Source organism: Callospermophilus lateralis, chromosome 1 (assembly GCF_048772815.1).
Source record: "Callospermophilus lateralis isolate mCalLat2 chromosome 1, mCalLat2.hap1, whole genome shotgun sequence".
Taxonomy (NCBI): domain Eukaryota; kingdom Metazoa; phylum Chordata; class Mammalia; order Rodentia; family Sciuridae; genus Callospermophilus; species Callospermophilus lateralis.
Window position 1 is genome coordinate 15,334,400 of NC_135305.1, and position 26,284 is coordinate 15,360,683.

Below are 26,284 nucleotides of genomic sequence, written 5' to 3' on the forward strand. Positions count from 1 at the left end.
TTGAACGACTCATAGGGTGAGGTGGAGTTGCCTCTTATTTAAAGATGTGCACTGTTCCCACACACTCAAACCTCACGGCACCGTTAACACCAGGCTTGGCAAAATGACTTGCCTTGGCCTCACAGGGCCGCACTGTGCCTCCACCCCTGATTTTGGGTTTGGCCACATAACTTCATTCAGTTGATAGGATGTTAGTTAACATGGTGAACCCCTGCTTCCTGCCCTCTTGAGTCTTTGCCTTTGCCCTGAGAAGACCCTGCCCCGATGAGCCTGCTCTTCATGGAGGAGGAGAGTGAACAGCAGACTCAGGACGGGTCCCCTCCCAAGCAGACCCACCAGGAAGTCCAGAGGGGCCTTCCTGCCAAGCAGGGCTTGGACGGGCCCACTCCAGCCAGTGTTTAGACATAGATAATAAATTGTGGTTTATGCTACTGGGTTTTCGTTTGGGGGCGGGTGTTATGCAGAAATGACAAACTAATAGAGGATAACTAATATACGAAAATTTATTAATTTCTCAGAATCATAAAAAAATCAAGGAGTAGGTAGAAATGCTTAGCCAGAACTGTGGGTCTCTTGGGTAGAGCCATCTGCACAGAGTGCTTTTCAAAAACGAGCACTGAGGGGACAGATGTCCACGAATCCTCTCAGCAGAAAGTCTTACAAACCGCTGGACCCCATTAGGCTGTGCAGTGGTCTAAAAAGAGAACATTAATGCCCCAAAAAGTTTCCATTGACCTGGGGATCAGGAAAAGGCCACTAGTAGTGACCTGGTGACTGAGGAGAAGCTATGTAAGGACAGGACCCTGGTATGAAGGAACAGTTGAAGACCAGTGTGATTGACACCCGCTAATCTTTTTTTTTTTTTTTAATTGTATGTGTACTGTACACGTATAGACAATATTTTTTTTAATATTTATTTTTTAGTTTTCGGCAGACACAACATCTTTGTCTGTACGTGGTGCTGAGGATCGAACCCGGGCTGCATGCATGCATGCCAGGCGAGTGCGCTACCGCTTGAGCCACATCCCCAGCCCACACCTGCTAACCTTGAATAGAGAAAGTGGCCTGAGCGTGGGCTTGTGCACCAGATCTGGACTTTTAGAAACAGAGGAGCACACTCTGAGGCATAGAAAGAGAAAATTCAGGAAAAGTAAAGGGAAGAGCTATGTTATTCCACCCAGGGCCATATCTCCCAGTGTTTTCAGGACAGTCTTGGTTTATACCATTATCCTAAGCAATTATAGCATTTCCTTTCACTCTCCAAAGTTTTCTGGACTGGATGATAAGTTGTATGATAATAGTATTGCTGGCAGGGCACTGTAGCCCTAGGGTTGAACCATACAGGTCCAAGAAAGATTTTGATGAGTTCATGCGGCGAGACCTGTCCTGGTCATCAAGGCAAATTGGCCTTCTTGCTCTGAGGCCTGGAGGGCCACATTGTCCCAGTGTATCCTTCGCATAGTGATAGGAAAGTGGAGATAAAGGAACCCAGTCCAGCAAGCTTTGAAGGTCTAGAGTATATTTCAGGCTCGCAAGGCGCTCCCTCCCACCCGGGTCTTCTTTAGGAACGTTGTCTATACTGCCAGGAACCCTCCTTGTGGACCCTTGAAAAATAGAAATACTGGTAGCATTCCCATTCTTGACATTACTTCTACATCAGTTCAGGATTCAGAAACCAAGATAGAAAAATTAAGCTCCGTTCTTACCCACACAGAGATCCATATTGTTTTCTGAGCTCCATTTGGCTTTCCCAGAAACCCTGAGGAAAAACACGGCACTATAGTGAGAAAAAGATGAAGCAACATTTCAATTATTCAAACTTATTCAGAAACAAAAAAAGATTTGGAACAGCCAGAACACAGTTATATAAACAATTAAAAAAAAAAAAAAGAATTGAAGTTATATTGCTTTCAAGTACTGTGGGATATGGGATAAACGAATAACTTTTAAAAAAATTCTGCCAAGTAAAGCTCTCAGCAGTTCTGCGTTAATGGACAGAGGAGGTCATCAGGACTTAAACTATTTGTGGATAATTGCTGCTAAAATATTTGAAGTGGTTTGCTTTCTCAACTGTAATGTTCCCCTCTGAGATTTGGTTCCTATTCCTATCATTATTTGGCCAAGTTCCTCTTCATGGCCTATGTATGTGAACTTCCACTGCGTCCGTCTGAATCATTACATATTTGGAATTCTTGTGATCCAAGTGAGATTTTAAGTAAAACCAACATATTCAGCAGCACATAAGAACCTTCAAGTAACTTTAGGATGAAGCGCTACGTACATCTCATGGTGAAGTGTACCAAAGATGCACATGGGATGGGCGGGGTGGAGGTCAGATGATCCTAGACCCACTGTGCTGTAGGGATAGGGTCGTGTGATGGAGATGGGTGTGTGTGCAGGCACGGGGAAGTCCCACGGCTTGGGGTGGGAATATGTCAGATGTGGTGGGAGTGACGTGTACATGAAATGCACCTGGGTTGGGTGGGCGTGGGTGGAAAATTCTAGATGTGGTGTGGGCATGTAGTAGATGAGCAGATGCACAGGGCTGGAGTGGAGAGTCGGGGGTTAGAAACGGATAGTTCCTTTCCCGAGTAGATGCATGCTCTCTTCTCATTAACGCCACCGAATTTCAAAGTGCAAGTCAGTTCTCTATCAAGGAAAGATTATGTGAATGGAAAAGCAAGCCATGCAATGAGTATGTTCTAGAAAGTGCTTGGCAGGCTTTAGTACATACAGAGACGACGGCTGAGAAGGAGCATATGTGGGAAGTCATCCAGAGGCAGCGGCTCTGTGTTCTCCTCACATCGACAGTTAACACTGTTCCCCTCAAAACGTTAATACCAAATTAATGACTCAGTGGAACCCGGCAGATCATTTTCCCCTAGCTCCATGTGAAGTTTACTTTCTTTATGTTTCCTATCTGGCTTGTTGTTCTATTTTGACACTTTTAAATTTCTTCACACTTGCTGCAAGGATCCACAAGAAGCCTCAATGAGCTATTGTCTGTGGGTTTGAGACTTGTGAACTGGTCACCCTGGAGAGAGCCATGAGAGAAGAGGTGTTTAAACCAAGCCAGGAAGAGAAAAACAGCCCATGGTGAAGGGCAGACAAGGGACGAGAGGACTGGGAAGAAATCGGGAGGAAAAGGGACAGGAATAGCTGTGGTCATTTTCTATCGAGCGCCAAAGGCCAGACTTTGCAGGGCAGGGACAGGGGAAGTGGCCAAGAGTGTTAGGGTCATTATCGGGGTTAACCCAAACTCTTCCTTCCTGCTCTTGTGTGGCTCTTCATACCCAGGATCTGTTGGCTCCTGATGTTGGGTCTGGTGTCCGGGTCCCTTGAGTTGGCAGAATAAACCAACAGCCCTCTGAGAAATCCAACGTGAGGGAAGAGCAAACAAAACTGTAGACAATGGGGACCTGGGTGTATCTAGAAATAGGTACTGGCCATTTCCACTTGCAGGTTGCTCTGGCAGGTCAAAGGTGACATACTTAAAATCATACTTTCTCGCCGCACCAGCGACCCCCAGCCTTCCCCTGTGGTCACCCCACGGGCACTCTCTGCATCAAGACTCAGGCTGATGTTAGACTCAGCTTACCTTCAGTCCTCTGCACCTTACTGGTCACCAGAGTTCTTAATTTTGTCCCCGTGTTCTTTTCTGTTGGCTGTTGTCCCCACCCAGCACCAAGCCCTCTCCTCATCAGCCTCCACGTCAGCGACACTTAGATTCTTGTCCCCTGAGTATTGTTCTATTTTGATGTCCCTCTGCTACCCAGAGATGGTGGTGGATGAAGAATCCTTTGCTCGCCCTCCTGGCCTGAGGTGTGTAGCCCGTCTCCCTCACACAGCCTCCTTCCTCAGCCTCCTTCCCTGATCTTTGGCTTCTAGGTGCTCCAGGCAGCTGGTCGACCTTTGCCACCCCCTCCTGTTGCTGGGTCCCCTCACATGAGGCTCCCCACCCGGCGTGGGTATCCTTGTCTACAGCACCCCCAGGACCCCCTACTTTAGGAACTCTCCCAGGATGATTCTGCCCTGACACATCTCCTTCTCCTCCAAAGCACAACCCCAGCTACCATCTGTACTGCCCAACCGAGCCAGGGCACCTCCCATCCGGCGTTGGACACCATTGTTTGGTGGTGCACTTGAGGGTATGAGTTCTACCGCTGCGTTCCGGGATCTGGCGTATTTCCATCCTCAGTAAATGGGGTTTGGGGTGAATGGATGAACGACAGAACTTCCCTGGCCTCAGCAAGTCAGGGCCTTACCTGGCGGAAGAATGTCAAGTTGCCAATAAAAGGAGAAGGCCTGGGATGTGGGACGCCCAACTCCTCCAGCCTTGAGAACGCCGATGTGGAGTACCTGGGGGGAGAAGCCAAGTTCAAACACCAAGAAACTCAAGTTTACAGTCATGACTTTGACCCTGTTAGGAATCAGGGTTCTTGAGTTCCCTGGAGGGAAGGACAGGAGAATACGCACCGAGTTGACCCATCTAAGGGCTGAGGGACAGAGTCCTGTGGCAGGACGGGAACTCAGCAATGCCTCTTCTTGAGTGGCAGGTCAAAGATCAAGGGATCCAAAACCTCAGGGCTGGGGACTGCCTTAGGGATGAGGGGGTCCGACTGCCCTCCCCTCCCTGAGAACCCCATCAGTAAACTCCCCAAAAGGAACCTTACCCTGTTGGGTTCCTCTGCCTATCAACCTGCCATGAGCTTGGAAACCAGGTGACAACCAGCAAAGGCAGAACACAAGTCTTCCGTGCATCTGCTTGTTCTGTTGATCAACACTGACTTCCCCTCCATACATAACCTGTCCCTCGTCACGTGAAAAAGAAGGACAGGGGCCAGCCATAGAGAGGAGATCCTGTCGCCAACCACTCAGGACCCCTTCGAGTCTTGTTTTCCTGGCCTGAGACCATATGGAAAGCAGATTGTCTTAACCCCAGATCAGGAAGTGTGGTCCGACAGATTTCTGTGCCACTTCCCAGGAGAGAGTGGCAGTCTGAGAAGTGCAGCGTGGCTGTCACAACATTGGAATTACCAGGATAGTTTAGCAGTTTATGGGAACAGAGGGAGAACACAGCTAAAGTCAGAACTGGCTCCGAAAAACCTGGACATATGGTTCGGATCCCTCACCAGCCAGCCAGTTAGGTCGAAAGTTCAGTTAGTTCAGAAAAACCCATGAGTCCAACTGGGCGTGCAGTACCATGCAGAGATCAGCCAAATCACGATTTAGGGGCAAGGAAAAATAACAGGGAATAACACTATTATCCGGCTTCCTAGAAGCACCAGAGCTCAAAAAAAAAAAAAAAAAAACAGTGTGGGGAGAATCGCTCGCTTATGGGAAGGATGGAATACTTGCTACATTTTTTGACCTTTTCCACCTGTAGTCTGATAAGGAGCACTTAAGAACATTTCGGCCAGTACTCAGATATTCAGAGAAAGGACGTCAGAACTTGGATTCTGAGTTAGCATTATTCTGAATAATAGGTCTATTTTAAAGTGGCTGTAAAAAATAAAATAAAATAAAGGGGGTGCAGGGGAGACCCAAGCGGGGTGATGGGGAGGGTAGTTCTCCTCCCAGCTCTCCTAAGATTTCCATCTGGGGCATTATTAGGTTTGAATGAATTCCCAGGACGTCACATTTAAGTCCATGTTCAAGTGTAATTATAAACCCTCCTCCAGAGCCACAGTGAATTACACGGATTAGTCATGCCAATATTCCTCTTCATTAGTGCATGTACCAAAGGTTGACGCATAGCTGGTAAAAGTTGTTCTTTCAGGGGGGTGATGATATTTTAAGCAACTACCCTTGCACTAAGGGGAAAGATCACTTAACATTTTCTTTAACGTCCTCAGATTGGGAGTCTATGTTGATTTCTTCATCAAATTTTTTTTTGTGTGAATTATCTTCTAAATGGAATCTCTAATGGGTGGAAAGAACTATGAAGATCTTGGGCCACGTAATTACATCTTAATTTTGTAATTAGATGTCTTGATTGTCTAATTAAAGGACAAGAAGTCTGTGCCTAATTACACATGCTAATTATTATGCAAGTCCATGCCCTAATTATGTAACTGCACTTACAAGAACACTGCCCGTGTGTCTCTGCACAAAATTTAGACATTTTCAAACATATGGCATCAAGCAGAGAGTGTCCTGGCCGCAACCACAAACTTCACTCTGCAGCCTGGATTCAAGTGCAGACTGTGAGTGTGTTCAGCTGGGGATTGGCCCAGTATCGTCATCAGTAACCACAGTCCCTGCACCCAAATCTGCAGGGACAGAAGTCTGCCACCAGACTTAGAGCAGAATCGCAAAGCGGATTCCATTCGTCTTGTTCTTATTTCCTCCTCCTGCTGACTGGCCCCAGGGTCCACACACAGCCTTCTGTCTCTACAGCTCTGCACCCAAATCCATGGACTCCACTTATAATGGGATTGATAAGTTCAAAAAGTGAAGTGGAAGTCTACCTCCAGGATGTCAGAGAGCGACCTTATGGGGGAATAGGGTCATTGCAAACATCATTATTAGGACGAGGTCATACTGAAGTAGACCTAATCCAAATGATGGGGTTCCTTATTTCTGGTGTTTTAAGGCACCCAGTTTGGGGTACTGGGATGTGGCATCTCTAGGAAAGCGGTACACCAGGAATACCAATGGATGGGTTTTAGACAGTTGATGGAAAGATTTTTTAAGAATTTCCTCTTGTTACTTTAAAACTTGTCATTGTCAAAGAAATTTTTTTTTTGTGTCAAATTGTGTCATTAATTCCTGTGCCATCCAAAAATGTACAGGTGGCCTGGGATGCTACTGTGAAAAGCAGGTAACGTGCCATTCCCGTGTTGTGACATTTAGAACAGCTTTCGTGTGACAGGAATTAATGCAAATGTATCACACGGCGATGATTATGGACATCTGTCATTGTTTACATTAGGGATAAATGACAACTGAAAGTGTAGATAGCCTCGGATAGATTCTTTGGTCTGATTTTCACAACTGAATCAGGCATTAAATACTGTAGGACTGTGTCCTGAGATTCTGGAGGATAAACTTACACTGTCCCTTCTCAAAACACACTGAGCCATAGGGATCACTTTCAAAATCGAGCTCAAATTTTGAAGGTCAAAGATTTTCCTCAAGACAATGTCATCTCTTCAGGCACTCAACACAGGTGTGAGGCCCACGGTTAGCCCCAGAGCCACTCACGATAAACGGGGGGATGCTTTTGATGAATCAAAAAGGGCAAAGAACTCCTATTTGTTGAGCTGTTTTTGCAGATTGCAGAGGCTGTGGATGTCTTTGAGAGGGTGAAAGGGATAAATATAGTGATGGTCTTAGACTAAAGGAAGTCAGGGTCCCACTCTTTGGAGAAGAAAAGCCCTTTGTTGTGATGCCTGGCTGTCCGAGGCCTCACCAGCAATTCTGAAAAAAGTCACGGTCACATCAGAAGCTTTATCAGAGGAGGGCCTTAAATTGCTCTCTTTTTAAAACAAAGTTTTGTTAAGAAATAGGAGCAGAATGTAAGATTTGTTGGGTTTCCAGAAGGTAGACCTTAAAGTGCTTGACAGAAATTTGGGTAAAAAAAACTAGGATGAACTATTAAGAAGAAAACATACTGTTGTTTTATTATAGTTATTTCTAGTTCTTTCCTCTGTGAATTTTTATATGTTCGAGATCAGATTCTCTATATTTTTTCTGTTTTATTTATCTATATGTCTGCCTTTGTACATTTAGCATAAGCAAAAAATCTCCATGTTATTAAACCTCTATGAATATTATCTTCATGATTATATAGTATTCCTCTTGTGGATATTTCATAATTAACTAAATTATGTGTATTGTTAAATATTCATAGTGCTCTCAATACTTTGATCTACTTTAAGTCCTGCTACAATGATGAATATTTTAGTGCCTCTGAGTTTTCCAGCATTTTGTGTATAAAGATGTTCCAAACCTGAAATTCATGAATCACTGGTTTTGAACATGGATATGTAATGCCAGATGCTTTCTGGAAAGTTTTCCCCTGTTTATCTCACTGTCCCATTCCCATTTCACCAAATGCTTTCATAGAAATTCTTTCCTAATTTGGTAGACACATCAATATTTCTTTCTTCCTTTCATTATTAGAAAAAAATTATTTTGTTATTGCTTCTTTTCTGAGTTCAAAAATATTTCCCAACTTTGAAATCCTTCCTCCCTCCTTCCCTGTCCCCTCTCTTTCCTCTCCTTTCTTTCTCCTTCTCATTTCCACTGTGGCTTATCTAGGTGCAGGCAGAATTGTCTTCTCCCGGCTGATTAAAGGACTGGTTAGAAGATGAGCCATCATTGATAGGTGACCACAAGCTGACTCCCCATGTGTGGGCACAGAGGGGGAGATGGTAGGTGAATTTGGAATAGCTTCCATTCATTTAGATAAGAATGATCTACAGTCTCGTTGGTTGAGATTATATCCTTTGCTTCTCTTTTCTCCCCTCTTCCTCCCTCACACGCACAAGTGAGAAACTCTACGGACAGAAATAGCCTAAGTCAAGCCTCGAGGCAGATGTTCCTGGGGAGACACTGAAACCGTTGATGTGAGCCTCTCGGTTCCCCTTTCAGCACTGAGGTCTGCTCCGACACTTTCATTGCCGTTTTTGGTTCCCTCGTCCTTCCCTCAAGACCTTGCTCTCAGCTTTCCGGAGGGCTGGGAATCACTCGGTGCACATTGGCTCTGTGTCGGTAGCAGCTGGACGACCCCCTAAGCTACCACCTGCAAAGAAGAATGTCCCTTTACTGAACTATGACGATGGGCATTTCCCCCTAGAAATGAAATTCTCGTATCTCTTGCTCAGAGGAACTTCCCAGCTTCTGGGGAAGAGAAATGAACCTCAGGGGGAATGCTGAGACAGGGTCTACCAGGAGAGGTGGCCCATCAGACTGTTCCCTCCCTGGGATCCTGGCTAAACGATCCTGCCCCTGCCCTGGGGTGGCAAAGGGACAGTGTGCCCTACTGCCCCACTGCCTTTCCCTCTCAGGTATAACGCCACCTCTCTCTGTTACGTACCTTAGTGGTGTGGGTGCATGGGTCTCTTCTGATCCTTTTCTCTAGCTTATGCCAATGCCTTACTGTTTTAATTATTATAACTCTAAAATGTTTTTTATCTTACTTTCTTGTATTAATTTTAGAGTTAATCAGTCTAATTGGATTAAAAAAAATCCTGTTGGGATTTTTCTTGGAATTGCACTAAATTTATCAATTAATTTAGAGAATATCAACATTATTAAAACATAGAAAAATTGTAGAGAACATGATCTCAAACATATAAAAATGTAAAGAGGAAAAAAACTAGAAAGAATTACAATAAGCAAGGTTTCTTCCCTCACAGTTCTAGCGTTTTTTGCTCAAATTTCTGTCTCTTCTCACCTATAAATGTTTAGTCTCTCTATTTTCTCTGTCCTTCAGTAACACTTTATTATTTTGTGCATGAAGAGTATCTTTTTGCTATTTACATATATTCACTATGAGCATAGCTCATTTGTAGGAACATCATTTTTTAAATACCAATGTTGTAGTCAATGATCCTTTTGAATTTTCTTATTAGTTATACTGATTTACATGTAGAAATTTTTGATTTCCTACATTGACAGTTCTATTTCATGCAAATAATATCAATTTATCTCTTTCTTTTTAAAGCCTTTGCCTCACTTTTTATTTTCTTTTCTTATTACATTGTCTGTTGTCTCTAGTATAATATTTAAAAAGATGCAATAAGAGTGAGTCTCTTGTTCCTGATTTATAGGAATACATCTACTGTTTCAAAAGTAAGTGTGAGGTTTTGCTGTAGATTTTATAGGTATCCTTTATTGAGGTCATGATATTTCCCTTGTTTTGCTTCTTGATTAGTCTTGCCATAGGTTTGTCTGTTATATTAATCTTGTCAAGCACCAGTTTTTGTTTTTATTTTTTGTGGATCATTTCCAACTTTTTGTTGTTTTTTACCTCATTAATTTATGTGCACATTTTGATTATGGTCTTCTTTCTATTTTCTCTGGGTTTGACTTTGTTGATTTTTTTTCTTTTACTTTATTCATGATTTAGATCACTTATTTTGATTGAATGCATTTAAAGCCATAAATCTCCCTTTAAGTATTTCTTTAGCTTCATCCCACACATTTCAAAATGTAAATACTTCATTATGGTCTAATAATCTCACTCTAATAGGGAATCTCTAAATATAAAATGTGCTATAAGTACAAGGAATAAATATTTTGGAGTTGCAAGACCTTCCTATTGTTTTCTAATTCTGTCCAAATCTGTAGATTTAGTGACAGTCATTATAATGTGTTCCCAAACGTTCAGAAACAGACAGCAGTTTATGATCTTCATAACTCTGGGGGAAAAAATAGAGGACTACTAAATAAATATATAAGAATTTAGCCAACTTGAGTTCTTTCTTCAGTAGTGTAAGTGCCACAAAAACATAGTGCAATCAAGAGCCTTAAGACAACCCTGTCATCACATAAGAAAAACAGTTCTACGTTTACACAGTCATACAAGTTATATAATCATTACTATTGTAATTCACAATAGGTCTCAGAGTTCCCTATGTCCTAGGTCCTGTGGCGAAGTTCTTATGCACAGTCTTGGGTGACCTCCCAACAGCCTTATAAAAGTAGAAATATTCTCATTTACTGCTTGCGAGGTTAAAGCGTGGAGGTTAAACAAAGACCCTGGGGTCCCCACTGCATCAGAGGTAAAGCCAGGTTGGCCACATTTCAAAGGGTGCCGTTGTCTACTTGGTCCACTAGCCCGTTCCTTGCTCTCCTCGAGGCTGGGACTTGTGGATAAACCACCCCACGAAAACACGCAGCAAGTCTATGGAGCACAAAGGCAGGCTGCTCAGAAACCAGAGGTGTGATCAGAGTATCACTGGCGAACGGAGGGGAAGAGAGAGAGTCTGTCTCTCTGACGCCAACCCCTTCACTTCTGTCCTCTGCCCACCGGTTCCTCGTTCTTCTCAATTATTCTTTTCCTGTTGCACTTTTCTATTTGATCATCCCTGTCAGGACTCAAACGTAGCCCAGCGTCTCCCATCTCAGGAAGAAAGGCAGCTCCTCAATTCTGGACTCTGCTTGCCCTTCCTCGCTGCACGGGAAGCTCCTTGAAGGCAGCACCAGTGTGTTCTCTCCCCTTCTGCATCCTTGCCTCTCCTCCACCAGTGCCACTGAGCTTCCCTGGGATGCCCTGGTCAAGTTCACTGCTGGTTTTGAGCTTGTCAATCACAGGGTTTCCTACTAGTCTTTTTCACTTGAACTCTCAGTAGCATTTGGACAGAGCTGACTGGGACCCACTTCCTGCAACACTCCTCTCTCTTTCCATGACGTCACCCCTCCCTCCCCAGGGGTTGCCCCTGTAGGTGCCTCCCACCATGAGTCAGAGACCCTGCATTCCTACCTCTGGCTCCGTTCTCTCCTCCGAATTCGTCTTTTTTACCCAACTTCCAACTTAATGGCAGCCTTTTAATGTCTACTGGGCATTTTAAAATATAAATATCTAATCTGACTTATATTTTATTAGATTTTAGATTAAGATATTAGATTTTCCCTCTAAATCTATTGTTCCTCAACACCATTGTCACCACAGTTCACTGATTTTTCAAGCCAGAAACCCTGGGATGCAGTAGAGTATATAATTGCTCAAAATACAACTCCCCACCCAGATGAAGATATCTCCCCCACACACACTTACTTCAGGGAAGGCAGGAGCAGAGATCCAAAATATGCAGCCACGAATCAGCAAGGCAAGGATCAGATACTCCCTTGGAATCTCCAGAACAAACCCACTAACTCCTTGGCTTTACCCCAGCAGGACTTAGACAGTTCCATCACTAAAATAATAATTGCAATGGAAGGAAACACACCCAATATGTTTAAATCTATGAATTCAAATGATACAAAAGTATCACGTGTCACCATTGTGAAATGTCATGCAATTAATATTTGATATTTCAGCCATGTGAATGCCTGTTAGAAATAAATAGATTTTGAAATTCATTAATCAGGTTCTTCGTAACTAGAGTTACCTTAAATGTATAGTGGTGCATTATATAAAAGATTGCTATGGTAAATCTTGCCAGAAATTGAAGGCATTTTTTAAAGTCAGCTATTTTTTTCCCAACTGTATTAGTTTCCTATTGCTGCTATAACAAATAACCACAAACACAGTGATTTGAAACAACACTAATTTATTCTCTTACAGTTCTGGAGGCCAGAAGTCCCAAATCAGTCTCACTGGTGTAAAGCAGGCTGTTCCTTCTGGTCCCCCTTGGCTTGTGACCAGGGCAGTTCAATCTCTGCCCCTAGTTAATGCTCTTCCTTCTCTCACACGGTACCACTGCATCCCTTTAACAAGGACCCAGTGATTACACTTGGGGCCCACCCAGATAATCCAGGATATTCTCCCTTCCCCAAGATTCTCAACATCATTGATCTTCAGAATTCCTTTTGTCATTTAAGGTGGCTTTCACTGGACCTCTTTGGGAGCCATGATTCAGTCATCTCACCAACTTCTAAAACATACAGATCCAGATTTTATTTTGGGTGTGTCTGAAAAGGAGAAATGCCTTGGCGAGCACCACAGGTTGCCTTGGGCTTCTGTTTGGACAGGACTGGATGGTGAGGCTACTGGGAAGAGGGGAAGTGACCCTGCAGCCAACACACCCAGCTCCACCATCCTGCAGCACCATCTTGCTTTGGTAGCCCTAGTGTCTCAAAGGCAAGCAGGTGAGAACTTTACAGAAAATATTCCAACTTCAGAAATAAGTTACCCCATTGATGATCACTGTAGTGCAGAGAGTGAACAAACTTTTCCATTTTTATGTTAAGTTTTCAGGGCAAGAAATTCAATGGAAGTCCTATAGTCTCCAGGAGTCTAAGATCTAAATCTTCTAAAGCCAGTCATTTGTAGAGCACCTTGGTCATTTTGGCCTTGTCTGAAAACGGCATGAACTTTTGCCTACTTCCCAGTTTCCTTTAAATAAATGCATTTATTTGAAAAGGAAACTCCATGTGATGAGCGTAAGTGAAAATCAGTTCCCCTTCCATTAATAAAAACTGAAGGTGAAACTAAACACTTTTCAATGGAAGAGTTCTAAGGTGCGCCCCTTATCTCATCTGCCACCCATGGTCCATGGACCCTCCCAGGAAATGGGGATCCTCAAGGATGTTCCAAGCAAGCTGTGGCAGAAAATGAGGTCTGTTTATTTAGGTTCTGTGGCCTGACTGATAACTTGACACTGTGGCCAGAGAATGACAAAGGAAATCCCAGCCATTCTTAGAGTAGTCATGGAGGGCTGGTCCACATGAATCTCATGGTCTCAGAACTACGGAGAGCTGGTCTGCATTTGATGTTGGGTTTATTCCAAACTACAATGGTGGTTTCCCTGTAGGAAGGGGGGAAGTCTCAGTAGCGGTCCTTGGCAGTGTGGGGACTGATGCTAACTGATGTGTAACCAGGAAAGAGAACCGTGGGGACAACAGGTATTCATTCACTGACGCCTCCTACAGGCCAGCACGGAGCTGGGTGCCACATGCCAGGATGCCAATGACCTTGACCCATGCCACTTAGAGCCTAGGGGCCAGACAGACATCCAACAGCACAAAGCAAATGGTTACTTAAGCATGTACATGATGATCCTCTAGGATCCTCACAGCAAAGAAGTGTCACAGGACCTGCCACAGGATGCACCCACTCAAAAACACAATTTCTGCTTTGGTTATCCTTCTGACTCTTGGTGTTCAACACCGTATTTGTTCAACACCATTCCCAAATGGCAAATGGGCCTGGTGCTCACTGTTTCCCTGCCAAAACAAGTTTGTAAACAAAAACGGCCAGGGACTTCCAAAGAGGACCATTTCCCAGAAGACTGTCAAGCGGAGGCCTGGAGCTAGAGGTGGGAGCCCGGGCTTTATTTCTGGTTCTCTGCCACAGCACACAGGTGGCACCAAAGGATCCTGGGAGTATCCTACCCTTTTGTCCCAGTAAGAAAAAAACTGACAGAGACACGTGGTGTCCCAACGTGAATACACGTGCAACCTTCGCTTCCACGTCAAAACCAGAACACACCGCAATGCATTGTTCAGCCAGTGACTGGCTGGAACTTATGAAATCCTTTTTTTTTTTTTTAAAGTATTGATTATTTGAATTTAACCACACCAAGCTCTTCCACCTCCTGCCAGAAAAGTCAGGGATATCTAGAGAAGCAGCATAAACCCCACGCCAAAGATGACCTCCAGGATGCAGAGGGAAAACATTGAATCTAAACATTTAAATATGTTCGAAAACTTTCGAAGCTGCCTCTTGTACCTGCGCAGCTTCTTGTCAGGAGGCCAGAAGCCCAGATGTGGCTTCCGTCCTGCGGCAGCCCCAGGGCAGCCCCCGCCTCATCTGGCTCCTTCTGGAAGCTGGAGAATCTGAGCTGGCTCTTGAGCAGGACGCTGCTTCTGTTGGACGCGCCTTCCTGCCATCCCCCACGCCCTGCCCGCCAGGATGGGAGAAAACACAGCCACAGGTTCTGGGTTCCAGGGACACAAGTCCTGAGCTGTGTTTCGCAGAGGTGGAAAAATAACTCAGTTGCCCCAGATCCGCAGGAGCGTGCTACAATTTAAAGGACTCTTGTTCCTCCGAGAACAGGTCAGGGTTGAGGCCACAGCCTTGGAGTTTGAGTCTCTCTGTCTGCCAATTAGCAGGCTGGGCCTCACCGATAATTACGCTCTCAAGGTGGTGGCTTGTTTAAGTAATTGATGATGTTGTTCTCATTGGGGAATCTTAGCACATCAAAAGCTGTGGAGAAACCAAAATTCACCTAGAGTCTGAATTAATCATTTTGTCAAGCACAACAAAGACTCGCTTGCTTTGCTATTAATCCCAGATGAGGTAGCAGCCCTCAGTTAAATAAGGAAACCGTGGTGCCTTTAATTAATGTTTCAAAGAGCAAAAGCTCGCTCTTTCACTGGTTTTATTTTCATGAAAATGGTGGGAACTACACGTAGAACAGGTATTTTTCATGCTTCTCCAGTGCAAGGAGAGTGAGACCAGACTCCACTAAAGATTACAGAAAAGGATCTGGGGAGCTTAGTTGACCACAAGGTCAGATGTTGCCTGGGTCAGAGGAAGTTAGTCCCAGTGTATGACTCTAAATGCTACCCTGTGGCCTCAGCACTTCTGCCTGCCCCCTACTTGGCTTCTGAAACACCTCCCAAGAGTTCCCATTTCCCCCAACACTGCTGAATCAGCCGTTCTGATCCCAGATCATCTCTCATAAGACTCCTTCGCCAACCTCGGCAGCTCCCCCAGCCTCCTGACAGCCCCTGGTGCCTCTTTGTCTTCACCTCCAAGAGCCACAAGCCAGCCGTGTCCTTTGCCTGGCGTCTGGTCACATGCAGACCCCAACCCCAGATCACGGGGCCGGAGCAGAAGCCCGGGGTGCTGGTGTCCAGAGGGGAGGGTGGACATGCGCCGTGCGGGTCTGACCTCACAGCACACTTGGACACCCCAAGACCAGCGAGGCGCCAAGGAGCCAGACGGGAAGGGGTCTGAAAGCCCCTTAATCCAGCTCAGCCGCACTTAACGGAGCGTGGGTGCCGTGCAGAGGGTGAGCACACACCCCAGCTCCTAGGGAGCCGCCCCTGAGCCACGCTGAGGAGTGGGGGTCACCTTGGACTTGGGAAAGCCGAGGTCACTGTCCTTAAGTGCTTCTGCTCTTGCCTGTTTTCTCCACGTCCTCAAAATCAGTAGTGTTTACAAACCCCGACGCCGTCTTCAACTCTCTTTTAAAACTGTCTGTCTCAGGTGTCAGAGTCCCCACGATGCTGAGGACTTATTTTGACCTAACCATACACACAGGGAGTAGAATTTCGGTCTCCAGTCCTTCCTCTTCCTTCTCCCTGTTCCCTTTCCTCTTCTCTACTGGTCTTTCTTCTACTTACTTATAGTTTTTTTTTTAATTGGTGCTTTATAAATAGACATAAAGGTGAACGCACTGTGGCATCTTCCTGTGTGCATAGCATGACTTGGTCAGTTCTTTCCACCTTTCCTCTCTTTCTCTGTCCCTCCTCCTCCTTCTTCCACTCCCTCCACTCATCTCCCTTCTATTTTCATGGCATTTCCCCCCCTTATTTTGGTCTATCTTCCATATATGAGAGGAAACATTTGACCTTTGACTTTTTGGGGAGGGGTACCAGATATTGAACCCAGGGGTGCTTAACCACCAAGCCACAACCCCAACCCTTTTAATTTTTTTGTTTAGAGACAGGATCTTGCTAAGTTGCTTAGGGCCTCACTAAGTTGCTGAGGCTGCCCTTGAACTTGCGGGCTTCCTGCTTCAGCCTCCTGAGCTGCTGGTATTACAGGAGTGGGCCACCACGCCCTGCAGCCCTGGACTTTCTGAATCCCACTTTGTCACTCAGCGTGATGTTCTCCAATTCCATTCATTCACCAGAAAATGCCATAATTTCATTCTTCTTTATGACTCAGTAAAACTCCATTGTGTAAGTGTACCACCCTGTCTTTACCCAGCATCCGTTCATGGGCACCTGGGTTGGTTCCATAACTTGGCTACTGTGAATTGTGTTGCTCTAAACACTGATGTGCCTGTATGAGGAGTTTTTTCAGGATAAAAACCAAGGAGTGGGGTGGCCGGGTCATATGGTGGTTCCAATTCTAGTTAGAATTGCATTTCCATGATTGCTAGGGATGTGGGATGTATTTGTTGGCCATTTTTATTCCTTCTTTTGAGAAGCCTCTGTTTATTTCGTTTGCCCATTTATTGACTGGTCTCCCCCCACACACACTTTGGAGTTAAGTATTTTGAGTTATCTATCTAACCTGGATATGGATCCCCGGTCAGAGCAGCAGCTGGCAAAGGTTTCCCCCCATTCCGTGGGCTCTTTCTCTGTGCTGTTAATTGTTTCCTTTGCTGTGCAGAATGTCTTTAATTCGAGGCCATCCCACTTATTGATTCCTGGTTTTATTTCTTGGGCTTTAGAGGTCTTGTTAAGGAAGCCAATGCTTGTACCAGTATGTTGGAGTACTGAACCTATTTTCTTCTAGCGGTTGCAGAGTTTCTGGTCTAATTTCTGGGGCTTTGATCCACTCCGAGATGACTTCTATTCAGGGTGAAACACATGAATCTAGTTTCATTCTTCTACGTGTGGTCTCCAATTTTCCCAGCACCATTTGTTCCACAGGCTGACTTTTCTCCAATGTATGTTTTTGGCACCTTTATCAAGTATCAAGTGGCTGCATGTGAACTTGTCTGTGTCTTCTATTCTATTCCATTGCGATTTGTGCCTGTTTTGTTGCCATTTTTTATTACTAGAGCTCTGTCGTATAATTTGAGATCAGGTAGTCACAATACCTCAATAAAATAAAATAATTGGGAATAAACCTAATGAAGGAGGTCAAGACCTCTACAATGAAGGCTATAGAACACTGAAAAAGAAGTTGAAGAAGACCTTAGAATGTACAAAGCCTTCCGTGTTCTCCAATAGGCAGAATTAATACTGTTAAAATGGCCGTGCTACCAAAAGCAACATACAAATTCAGTGGAATCCCCATCAAAATACCAATAACATTCTTCATAGAACTAGGAAAAAAAGTCCTGAAGTTCATTTGGAAGAACAAGAGACCCAGAATAGCCAAAGTCTTGATTCTTTCTTTTAATCTCTGTCTTCAGCCAATTCCCAAGTACCATGGCTCTGCGTCTAGACCTCTCCTGAAGGAGGTCTCCACATGCATTCCTAACTGCCCCGTCCGGCTCCAGCCATCCCTGTCTCTCCTTTGGACATGGACTCTTCAACAGAGTCCTTTGAGGATACCCAGCCTCCAGTTTCTCCCGTCCACCCATCAGCCCTCTGCACCAGGGCCTAAGGAACGTGCTAATACATAAATCTGACTGTGTTGTGGGTCTGCTCAGAATTCTCTGTGGCTCCTTGTCACTTTCAGACACGCCCTCGCTCCTTTGTTGGGTGTCGAGGCCTGTGATGATCTGCCCCAGTCGTTGACTCTGGGCCCCTTTAGCCCCCGCGAGCTTCATGCTTCCTGTTATCCCTGGTTGTTTCGGGCTTTGGCCTCTTCTCCAAGGACAGGCCCAGGAGAGGTAGGCAGGGTGTCCAGAGCACAGCGTTTCAGGAGCTCGTCCCTCTAAGGGGGGGCCAAGCACCCAACCTGCCCTTGCATGACCCTGAACGTGGCATCCTGATGCCCTCCGTCCCCCGGTGCCCGCCGACCCTGCTCTCCCCTGGGCACCCACCCACTCTCTACCTGGCAAGTCCTGCTCGTTCCTAGGTTTCTCCGAAAGGGCTGCCTCCTCCTGGAGCCCACCTAGATCATCCTGGGCCCACGGAGACATTGTTCTCAGCGACTCAAAGAGTGACCATGTCCCTAACAGGGAGGGTTGCCAGTGGATCACAGGGGAACACAGGTGTGTGTTTGTAGGAATGTAGTCCTGCCCAAGTTCACTATTTCCTGGACCTGGTTCAGTTTCCATGAGGATGCTTTACTCGTCAGGAGTTAATCCTTTGTTTTTATGAAGTCCTCAAAGAGGAGCAGCATCTGCCTCCAGTGAACCCCAACAGACAATTAAGAGCCCAGAGAGGGCACCCCAGGCTGCTCCTGCCTGTGTCCTGATGGTAAGAGGGCCATGCTTGCCCTGTGGGCCAAGAGCCCTTCTGATTGCTCTATACAGAGAACTCGTTTCCTTCTCCCCTCCTCTGGGGCACATACTGTCACTACCTTCATTTTGCAGACGGGACAAGTGAGACTCAGGGAAATGAAATAACGGGCCTCAGGTCCTGCAGCTAGTAATAGCAGAGATTTGAACCCAAGGCGCCTGGCTCGGGGCTCTGTGCTCCTCTCTAGCAGGCCCTACCGTGTCTCATTTCACATTTGCAGAGCATCAAATTGCCTAGAAACCAACTCATCTGAAAAAGATGGGGTGCGGAGAGCCCTACTTGGTCTCCTTTGTGGGACGGGGCCCTGGAGATGAGACCAGTACCATTTACAGGGTTCAAATCACCTGGAGTGATTTTCAGGGCTCCAAGACTGAGATCAAGTGGAGTTCTGACCTGTGAGAGGAATACAGGGGCTGTTTCTTTGGCCAACTGAGGTTGGTTATCTCTGAGCAGCCAAGGTCGGTGTGACAGGCAGTGGGCATTTGTAATGGGTCCACGGAATGATTCCAAGTTCCTTCCTATCTAGCCGAGTAGGCATTCAAAAAATATCTGCCAATTGGATTAGAGGTCACGCCTGCACAGACACAGCCGATGCCCCCATCTTTCCACTGCCCTGTGAAACGCCAATTTGCCTGGAAGAGGCCTGGGAACCCAGTTCTGATGCCCAGCTTGGCACACAGCTTACAATACTTAGCAACTCAAAGGCACAAAAGAAGATTGTGAGTGGTTCCAAAAATAATCATAATCCTATTGCATCTTGTTGGTACCAGTAATCCCCAAATCTTTGTCTTAACCTAATTCTTGGCAAGTTCACCCATTGGGCCTTTGATGATCTCTGGGCTAGCTTGGTCAACGGTGAGTCCAGCTGGAAATTGTATTATACAAGATAAAAGGGCAACAGCTCCAGCCCAAGATCACTGAGTCTTGATTCCTGTTGCTCATCAGTGTGGTTGGTTCTGGCTCTCACCACTCTGGGCTCTGGACCAAATGCTCAGACCCACAGAACCTGTCTGACCCTTCCTCATGGCCAACCCATCTGGGTTTGGCCTCTTCTCTGCCCCTTGAACCTTGAAATTCCTTCCATTTTTATAATTTTTGTCTTAATCCCAACCCCCTAGCTACTTGTATCTCATCACCAGTATTAGTTAGCTAGTGCTGTGTAACAAATGAACCCCAGACTTAAGTGACTTAAACATCAGAGCATCTGAGAGTCCAGAATCTGGAAGCAGATTACTGGGTGGTTAGTTATAGTCACGTTGAACAACCCACACCCATGCTCACCCACTTAGCTGGAGGCAAGCTGTACCATCTGGGCATTTGTAGGGCTGCTCAGCTGGCTTCTTCCCCCAAACAAGAAATCCCAGGTAGAGAGTGCAAGGGTGTGGGATGGACGCTTCAGTCTTCCGTAACCTAATCCTAGAAGTGATGTACTGTCACCTCTGCTGACTAGCCCAGGTATAGTGAGAGAGGAGACTCTGTGAGGCTGTGGATTCCGCAGGGATCACCGGGGGACATTTTGTAGCTAGCTACCGCATCACCAGTGTCCCAGTGTGGACAAATTCAATGAAATGACATCCTCCTCCTGAAGTTCCACCTTGGATCTTTTCAAATGGGTGACTCAGCCTCGTCATGCCTCTGAGCCATTTCCTCCTGCCATGAGATTCTGAGACAAGATGTGACTGTTCCACTCTTCAGGAGGTATTTGTTGCTTACTCTGTGACACGTGTCATCCCAAGTGTCAATGTCCGTCCTGAGAGAGAGGATGGGGCTTACTTTGCTTTCACTGTAAAAGAAATTCAAGGAAAACTTCAAATTGGAGTAGATAGAGTGGATGTAAAGTCTTCGGAAAGCAGCAAGGGTGACGATAGCTCACATTTACTGGGCACTTGCCGTGAGTCAGGCCTTGTACTGACTCATAAAACAGAATTACAGAAGCCTTTTATGAACATTGGGCCCTTTCATCCCCACCAACATTCTGTTCGGCCCATGAGACAGATTGGGATGCTGAGCCTTAGAGTCTGACCACAGGCCTGGGCTAGTGGTGGGCAGCCAGGCCACAGCCCAGGCCAGGGCCTTACCCTCAGGCCAGGGCCTTACCCTCAAGCCAGGCCTCGGCCTCATCCATCCCGCCTGAGGCTGAGGAGGCTGGACTTGTTTCTGGGGGCTCCTCAAACAAACTACACAAATTGGGTGGCTTTGGACAGCAGAAATCCCTTCTCACAGGATCCGGAGGCCAGACGTCTGGAATCCAGGTGACAGCAAAGCCGCGTTTCTGTGAAGACGCCAAGGAGGATCCTTCCTTGCCCCTCTCTAGCTTCTGGAAGGGGCTGGCCACCCTGCGTGTCCCTCGGCTCATCGAGGCACCCCCCAGTCTCTGCCTCCACCTTGGCACGATGTCCCCTGTGACTAGATCTTCATTCATCAACCATAAACGCACGTTTGTGCACCGATTTCCGTCTCATGAGGGCCCCAGTCATGGGATTAGGGACCACCCTGAGTCGTCTGACCTTGGCTTCACCTGTTCAAATCGGCAGAGACCCTACTTCCTGGTGAAGTCACATTCTGAGGTTCCGGTGGGCGTGGACTTAGGGGGCACTGTTCAACCCAGCTCCCGAACTGGCACAGCCGCTAGAAAGGGCCCGAGGGGAATAGCCCTCCAAGTGTGTATCGGTGGGGAGGGAGCATCCTTCGCCCTAGGGACCCGGAGGAAGGAGCCGCCTCTGGTGAAAGGAGACACTCTTACCAAACTGTCCCCCAACCCTTTCCAAAAGTCCTACTTTGTTTTTCTGTTTTCTTTCTTTCTTTTTTGCTACACATTATTATGATGCTCACTCATCTAGATCTTAGTCATCACCCTTTCTATAGGAGGAAAGGCAATAAGACTCCACGCCTGCTTCTGGACACCAAAGCACCTCCCCGCTCCTCCCCCACCGCTCCCTAGAGGACAGGGTGCAACGTGCATGAGGGATCGATGTGGAAGAGTGACCAGAGTCACCGTTCACCGTGGGCCAAGCGGATATGGGGAGACTCCCCTTTCTTCTTTCAAGCACTAGCCAGCACCAAGGGGTACTTTCTGGAAGGACAAAAAAATGAACATATTTTTTTCCTTAATAACCCAGTAGGGCTCCAGGACCCATGAGAATATTTAACACAATTCTGGAGCTATTTGTTTTCAGCCATAGCCAATTCTTGGCGGAACGACATCCATAAATTTACTGCCCAGTGCAGAACAATGAATTTGTCCTAAACAATACAGCTCTCGGGCTGCAAGGCTGTCCCCGGGCTGTTGTATTTCAGGACCTGGCGAGCAGGCTGTGCTTTCTACGCCCAGGTTTTCTCTGGTCTTCTGGCCTTCAGATCTGCCTCTTCAGCCTGGGATTGGAGGCCCACGGCCCTCCCCAGAGCCTCCCCTGAATCACTCATTTACTCTTCTTAGAATATGTTCCAGATCCTTCATCGGTCAACCCTGACTTTTATCACTTATTTGGCTAGAAATTTTCTAGGCACATCCCCAGGCTCCACCCAGATCTGATTGGGGCCCTGCACTGAGTCCTGAACCCTGCTTTAGCCCCTCACAGCCAAGACCCACCCTGACCCATGTGTCAGGGTCTCGCCTGGCAAATTCCTCATCCATGTCTATGTTTTTTATCAGAGTTAGTTTTTTCATTTATAGTAAAACTTCAAGCGTCCATTCATTTTAAGTTTCATGTTTATTTTAATTTCTATGATTGTTTTATTTTGTCTTCTCACTTGTGGCCATTTTCTGCTTTGCCAGAGGGTCAGAATCCAGATGTGTGACCTTGGAGCCTGTGGCAGATGGATTTGTTGTCCCTGATTCCTTGCGTCTTCCCTGTATCCAAGTCTACATCCATGTCCTTTGCTCCATAACATTGCAATACCTCTTACTCCATGAGGAGAGACTTCTTTCCCACCTTGTCAATGTTGGGCCTGGGTGTGTGGCTGGCTTAGCCAGTGGAAGTGGGTAGAAGTGACCTTGGGCATTGCTGGGATGAAAACCCAAAGCCACTATGTTTCTCCTTACATTTCTTGCATTCCTGTGGTTTGTCCAAACTATAGCTCCCCGCTCTCACTGCCCTAAGTAGCCTCTTTAGCCTGGGCTCCATTAAAAGTATGTGGCACTGATCTGAACCCCACCCTTAACCTGGAGTGGGGTTCAGAGCTACCTAGTAACAGAGCTACCCCAGCCAACCCATGGAGCAGGGGAAAAATAAATGTTGTCATTTGCCAATGAGTTTGGGGTGGTTTGTTACACAGCATTATTGTAGCAATAGCTGACCAATACAGGTCCATTCACTTAACTTCTCTGGACCTTCATTTCTGCATCTGTACAATGAGACTGTTGGATTATCATCAATGAAGAACAATCTTTCTTCTGCTACACAACTAATGGCTATGAGAGAGAATCAACAACAAAGTCAAATACTTCAAAACACTAAAGAAAAGTGGATTGGAAAATATTAATTCAGGTTAAGAACTGGGGACTTAGTGGTGACCAGCAGTGAGCTATTTCAGTGGAAATGGAGAAGAAGCCCCAATGTAGAGCAGAAGGGTAAATGGGAGGAGGCAAGCATGTGGTCCTCTCTCAAGCCACCTTGCTAGGAAGGAAAGGATGAGTGGGGTAGAGCACACAGAAAGGAGAGGCAGCCTGCCGGGCACAGCGACTCACGAGGCTCAGGCAGGGGGATTGCAAGTTCAAGCCCAGCCTCAGCAACTTAGCAAGACCCTGTCTCAATAAAAAAATGAAAAACTCTGTAGGAAAGTGCCCCTGGGTTCAATTCCCAGTACTGAGAAAAGAAGAAGAAGAGTGATTGTTTGGTTGGCTGCCCAACTTACTTGTTTGTCGTAAGACAGAAGAGAATTGAACCTGCAGAGAAACGTCAGCAATGGAACAGTTGAGCATGCTGCAGCAGGGCTTGGGGCTTGGGCCAGGACGAGCAGAAACAAAATGTCTGGCCCAGAGAGAGGAGCGCGGCTTGGCCGGATTCGCCCATTGATTTGCTACACGTCATTTACACTTCAAGTTCTCAAATCCAGGGGCAAGGCAGGTGTCATGAAAGGAAGACCAAGTGAGAAAAGGGCTCATGTCATTTAAATAAGATAATACCTGTCAATTTTGACATGGAATTTTAAAAAATTTTTTTGTACCAGGGATTGAACTCAGGGGCACTAGACCACTGAGCCACGTCCCCAGCCCTATTTTGTATTTTACTTAGAGACAGGGTCTCACTGAGTTGCTTAGTGCCTCGCCATTGCTAAGGCTTTGAACTCGCGATCCTCCTGCCTCAGCCTCCCCGAGCCACTGGGATTACAGGTGTGTGCCACTGCACCTGGCAACATGGAGATTTTTTTTTAAATTTCTGGAAAGTGAATTGAGTTCCAAGTTTGATTTATAGAGAGGTTTTTAAAGAAGAAATAGATTTTCTTCAACTTTTAAACACCTACAACTAAGAGGCCCTGGGGAATAAAACTGGTCATCAATAAATTCATAACAATATAGGTTAATGCCGGGTTTGCCACTCACAGTCCCTGTACTTGCTTTCAAGGAGAGGAGGAAGGGAGGGCACCTCCGCTTCACCATTCAGGAGGTGGTAAGACTCAGAGAGGTGCCTGACACATGTCTCTGGCCTCTGAGGAAGGAATGGCACCGTGTCCTCAACACTCTCCTTCCCAAACACTATAAATCTGCTGTATTCTGACTTCAGTCCCCGCCACACTACTGATGGTCCCTGTGTCATCCTCTTCTTGCCAAGTCCCACAGGCATTTTATAAACCTCATCTTAGTTGCCAAGGTCAAAATCCACTTAGTGGTAGCAGTTCAGGAGCCACTCCAAGGAGGCCACTTGCTTGGAATGCAACTCTCCTTGCTTTCCCACCCCAATGCATCCCTGGGGACCATGTGAGAAATCAGAACGATGTTTAAAAAACCAAGAAATAAAAGCCACGATCTACCTGCCCAGTGCACACACGATTACTGTTGAGTATGTCTGCAGTCACCAGGTCACACTTACAGCTAGCACTGACTGGACACTATCAGTGCCAGCCACTGCTCCAAGGCCATCCACGATCCAGCACATGCCATCCTCCCCCGTGCCAGGAGGGATACCGTCATTATCCTTATGTTACACAAGGTAAAGTGAGATACAGCGACCTCACCTAGCTTGCTTGTGGTGCACAGGGCCAGCCAGAATGTGACCCCAGGAGCTCTGGTTGCAACCCCAAGCTCTGGACCGTTAGGAAGCGGGGAAAGGGGTTGCCGAGCGGAGTTGAGCTGGCGAGCTGCTAGAGAGCTTGAGAGCAGCCCATTTTCCTAAATAGGTTCAGCTGTCATTTTGCACTATGATTATGTGTTGCTGCGATCCTTTCCTTTGCAAATATCACAGAAGTGAACTTCAACCCTCAGCCCGGTCCAGCCTGAACTAGAAAGACAAGATCTTTTATTAAGATCTGAATCTCAACGCAGTGAATTCTGCAGTCTAACAAGTGAGGGTGGTAGCTGGTCGCCGGGGGCTGCAGTCAGGAACCACTGGAAATGCTCTGCGAGGACATTCATGGTGGCCAAGAACAGCTCACGTGCCCTGAGCCTCCACTACTCCAAGCACATGCCACACAAAGTCCGAGAGTCGGCCTCTTTCGCTCCGTTTGCTTGACCAAATCATTGAATGATTATTGCCAGACAGAGTTTGTGGGGTGTGCAGGCGCCATGCAGGCCCTTGGGCTGAAGGTGAGGAAGACCAGCCCTGCCCCTGGGAAGCTCACCTTCTAATGAGGCCAGGTCAGTGATCAGGAGGAGACAGGGTGGCAGGTGCGAGAGGCAAGAGCCTGGGGTGAAAAGAGGTACCTGGGACAGCCCCCTGAGCAAAGGGGCAGACATCCCTGTAGAGGGGAGGAAATCGGGGGCAAGCAGTGCTGGGTGGAGGAGTTGTGAGCACCAAGGGCCAGGGGCCAGTGAGAAATGAGAAGAGATGGGCCACAGAGGGGACAGGATGAGGCCAGAAAGAGCCCGTGGGCTGAGCCAGGAGGACCAGGGGAAGGGTTTTCATGCAGAGGAGCATGGGGCTCCCAGTGGGCTGTCTCTGTCAGCGGAGGCTGGACAAATTGGAGGAACACAAGACAGGAGGCGGGGAAACCAGTTGGGGTGATTTCCAGCCCGGGGTGTTCTTGAAGTCCTGACTGGGTGGAAACCCATGCCTCTGCTCAGAAGTGGGTCCTCCCGGTCCTGTCTTAGGAAACTAGCTAGCAAGGGTGGGCGACTCGCCCAAGTTCTCAGAGCAGAAGTAGCGTGTCTGTCCCTGGCTGATTTCCACAATGCCTCGCTTCCAGAAACTTCCAATGACCAGGAGGTGATGCTCTCCCACTCTTGTGTACAGAGACTGATAAAAACCTGAAGGGTGCAGCTGTCTACTCCCTTTCAGTGCGTTCCAGCCTGGGGGCCTAGGTTGCCTATTGATTTGGGAGGTGGGAAGGCCGCAGGAGGTTTTGCACATCTTGGAGAGCCTAATGTAAATTGTGCATTTGTTGACAGTGAGAGGGTGCAGGTGAGCTCAAATGTCAA

General features: G+C 46.6%; 1 protein-coding gene across 1 annotated transcript in view; it reads right to left on the bottom strand.

The window, feature by feature from the left end:
- Positions 1-26,284, bottom strand: part of Tbxas1 (thromboxane A synthase 1) — a 152,659-nt gene that overhangs the window by 117,618 nt on the left and 8,757 nt on the right. Inside the window, exons 2-3 of the mRNA XM_076832702.2 lie at positions 4,266-4,359; positions 1,707-1,759 (exon numbers count right to left, since the gene is read on the bottom strand). Coding sequence (XP_076688817.2) covers positions 1,707-1,759; positions 4,266-4,359 — 147 coding nt within the window. The remainder of the gene's footprint in view (positions 1-1,706; positions 1,760-4,265; positions 4,360-26,284) is intronic.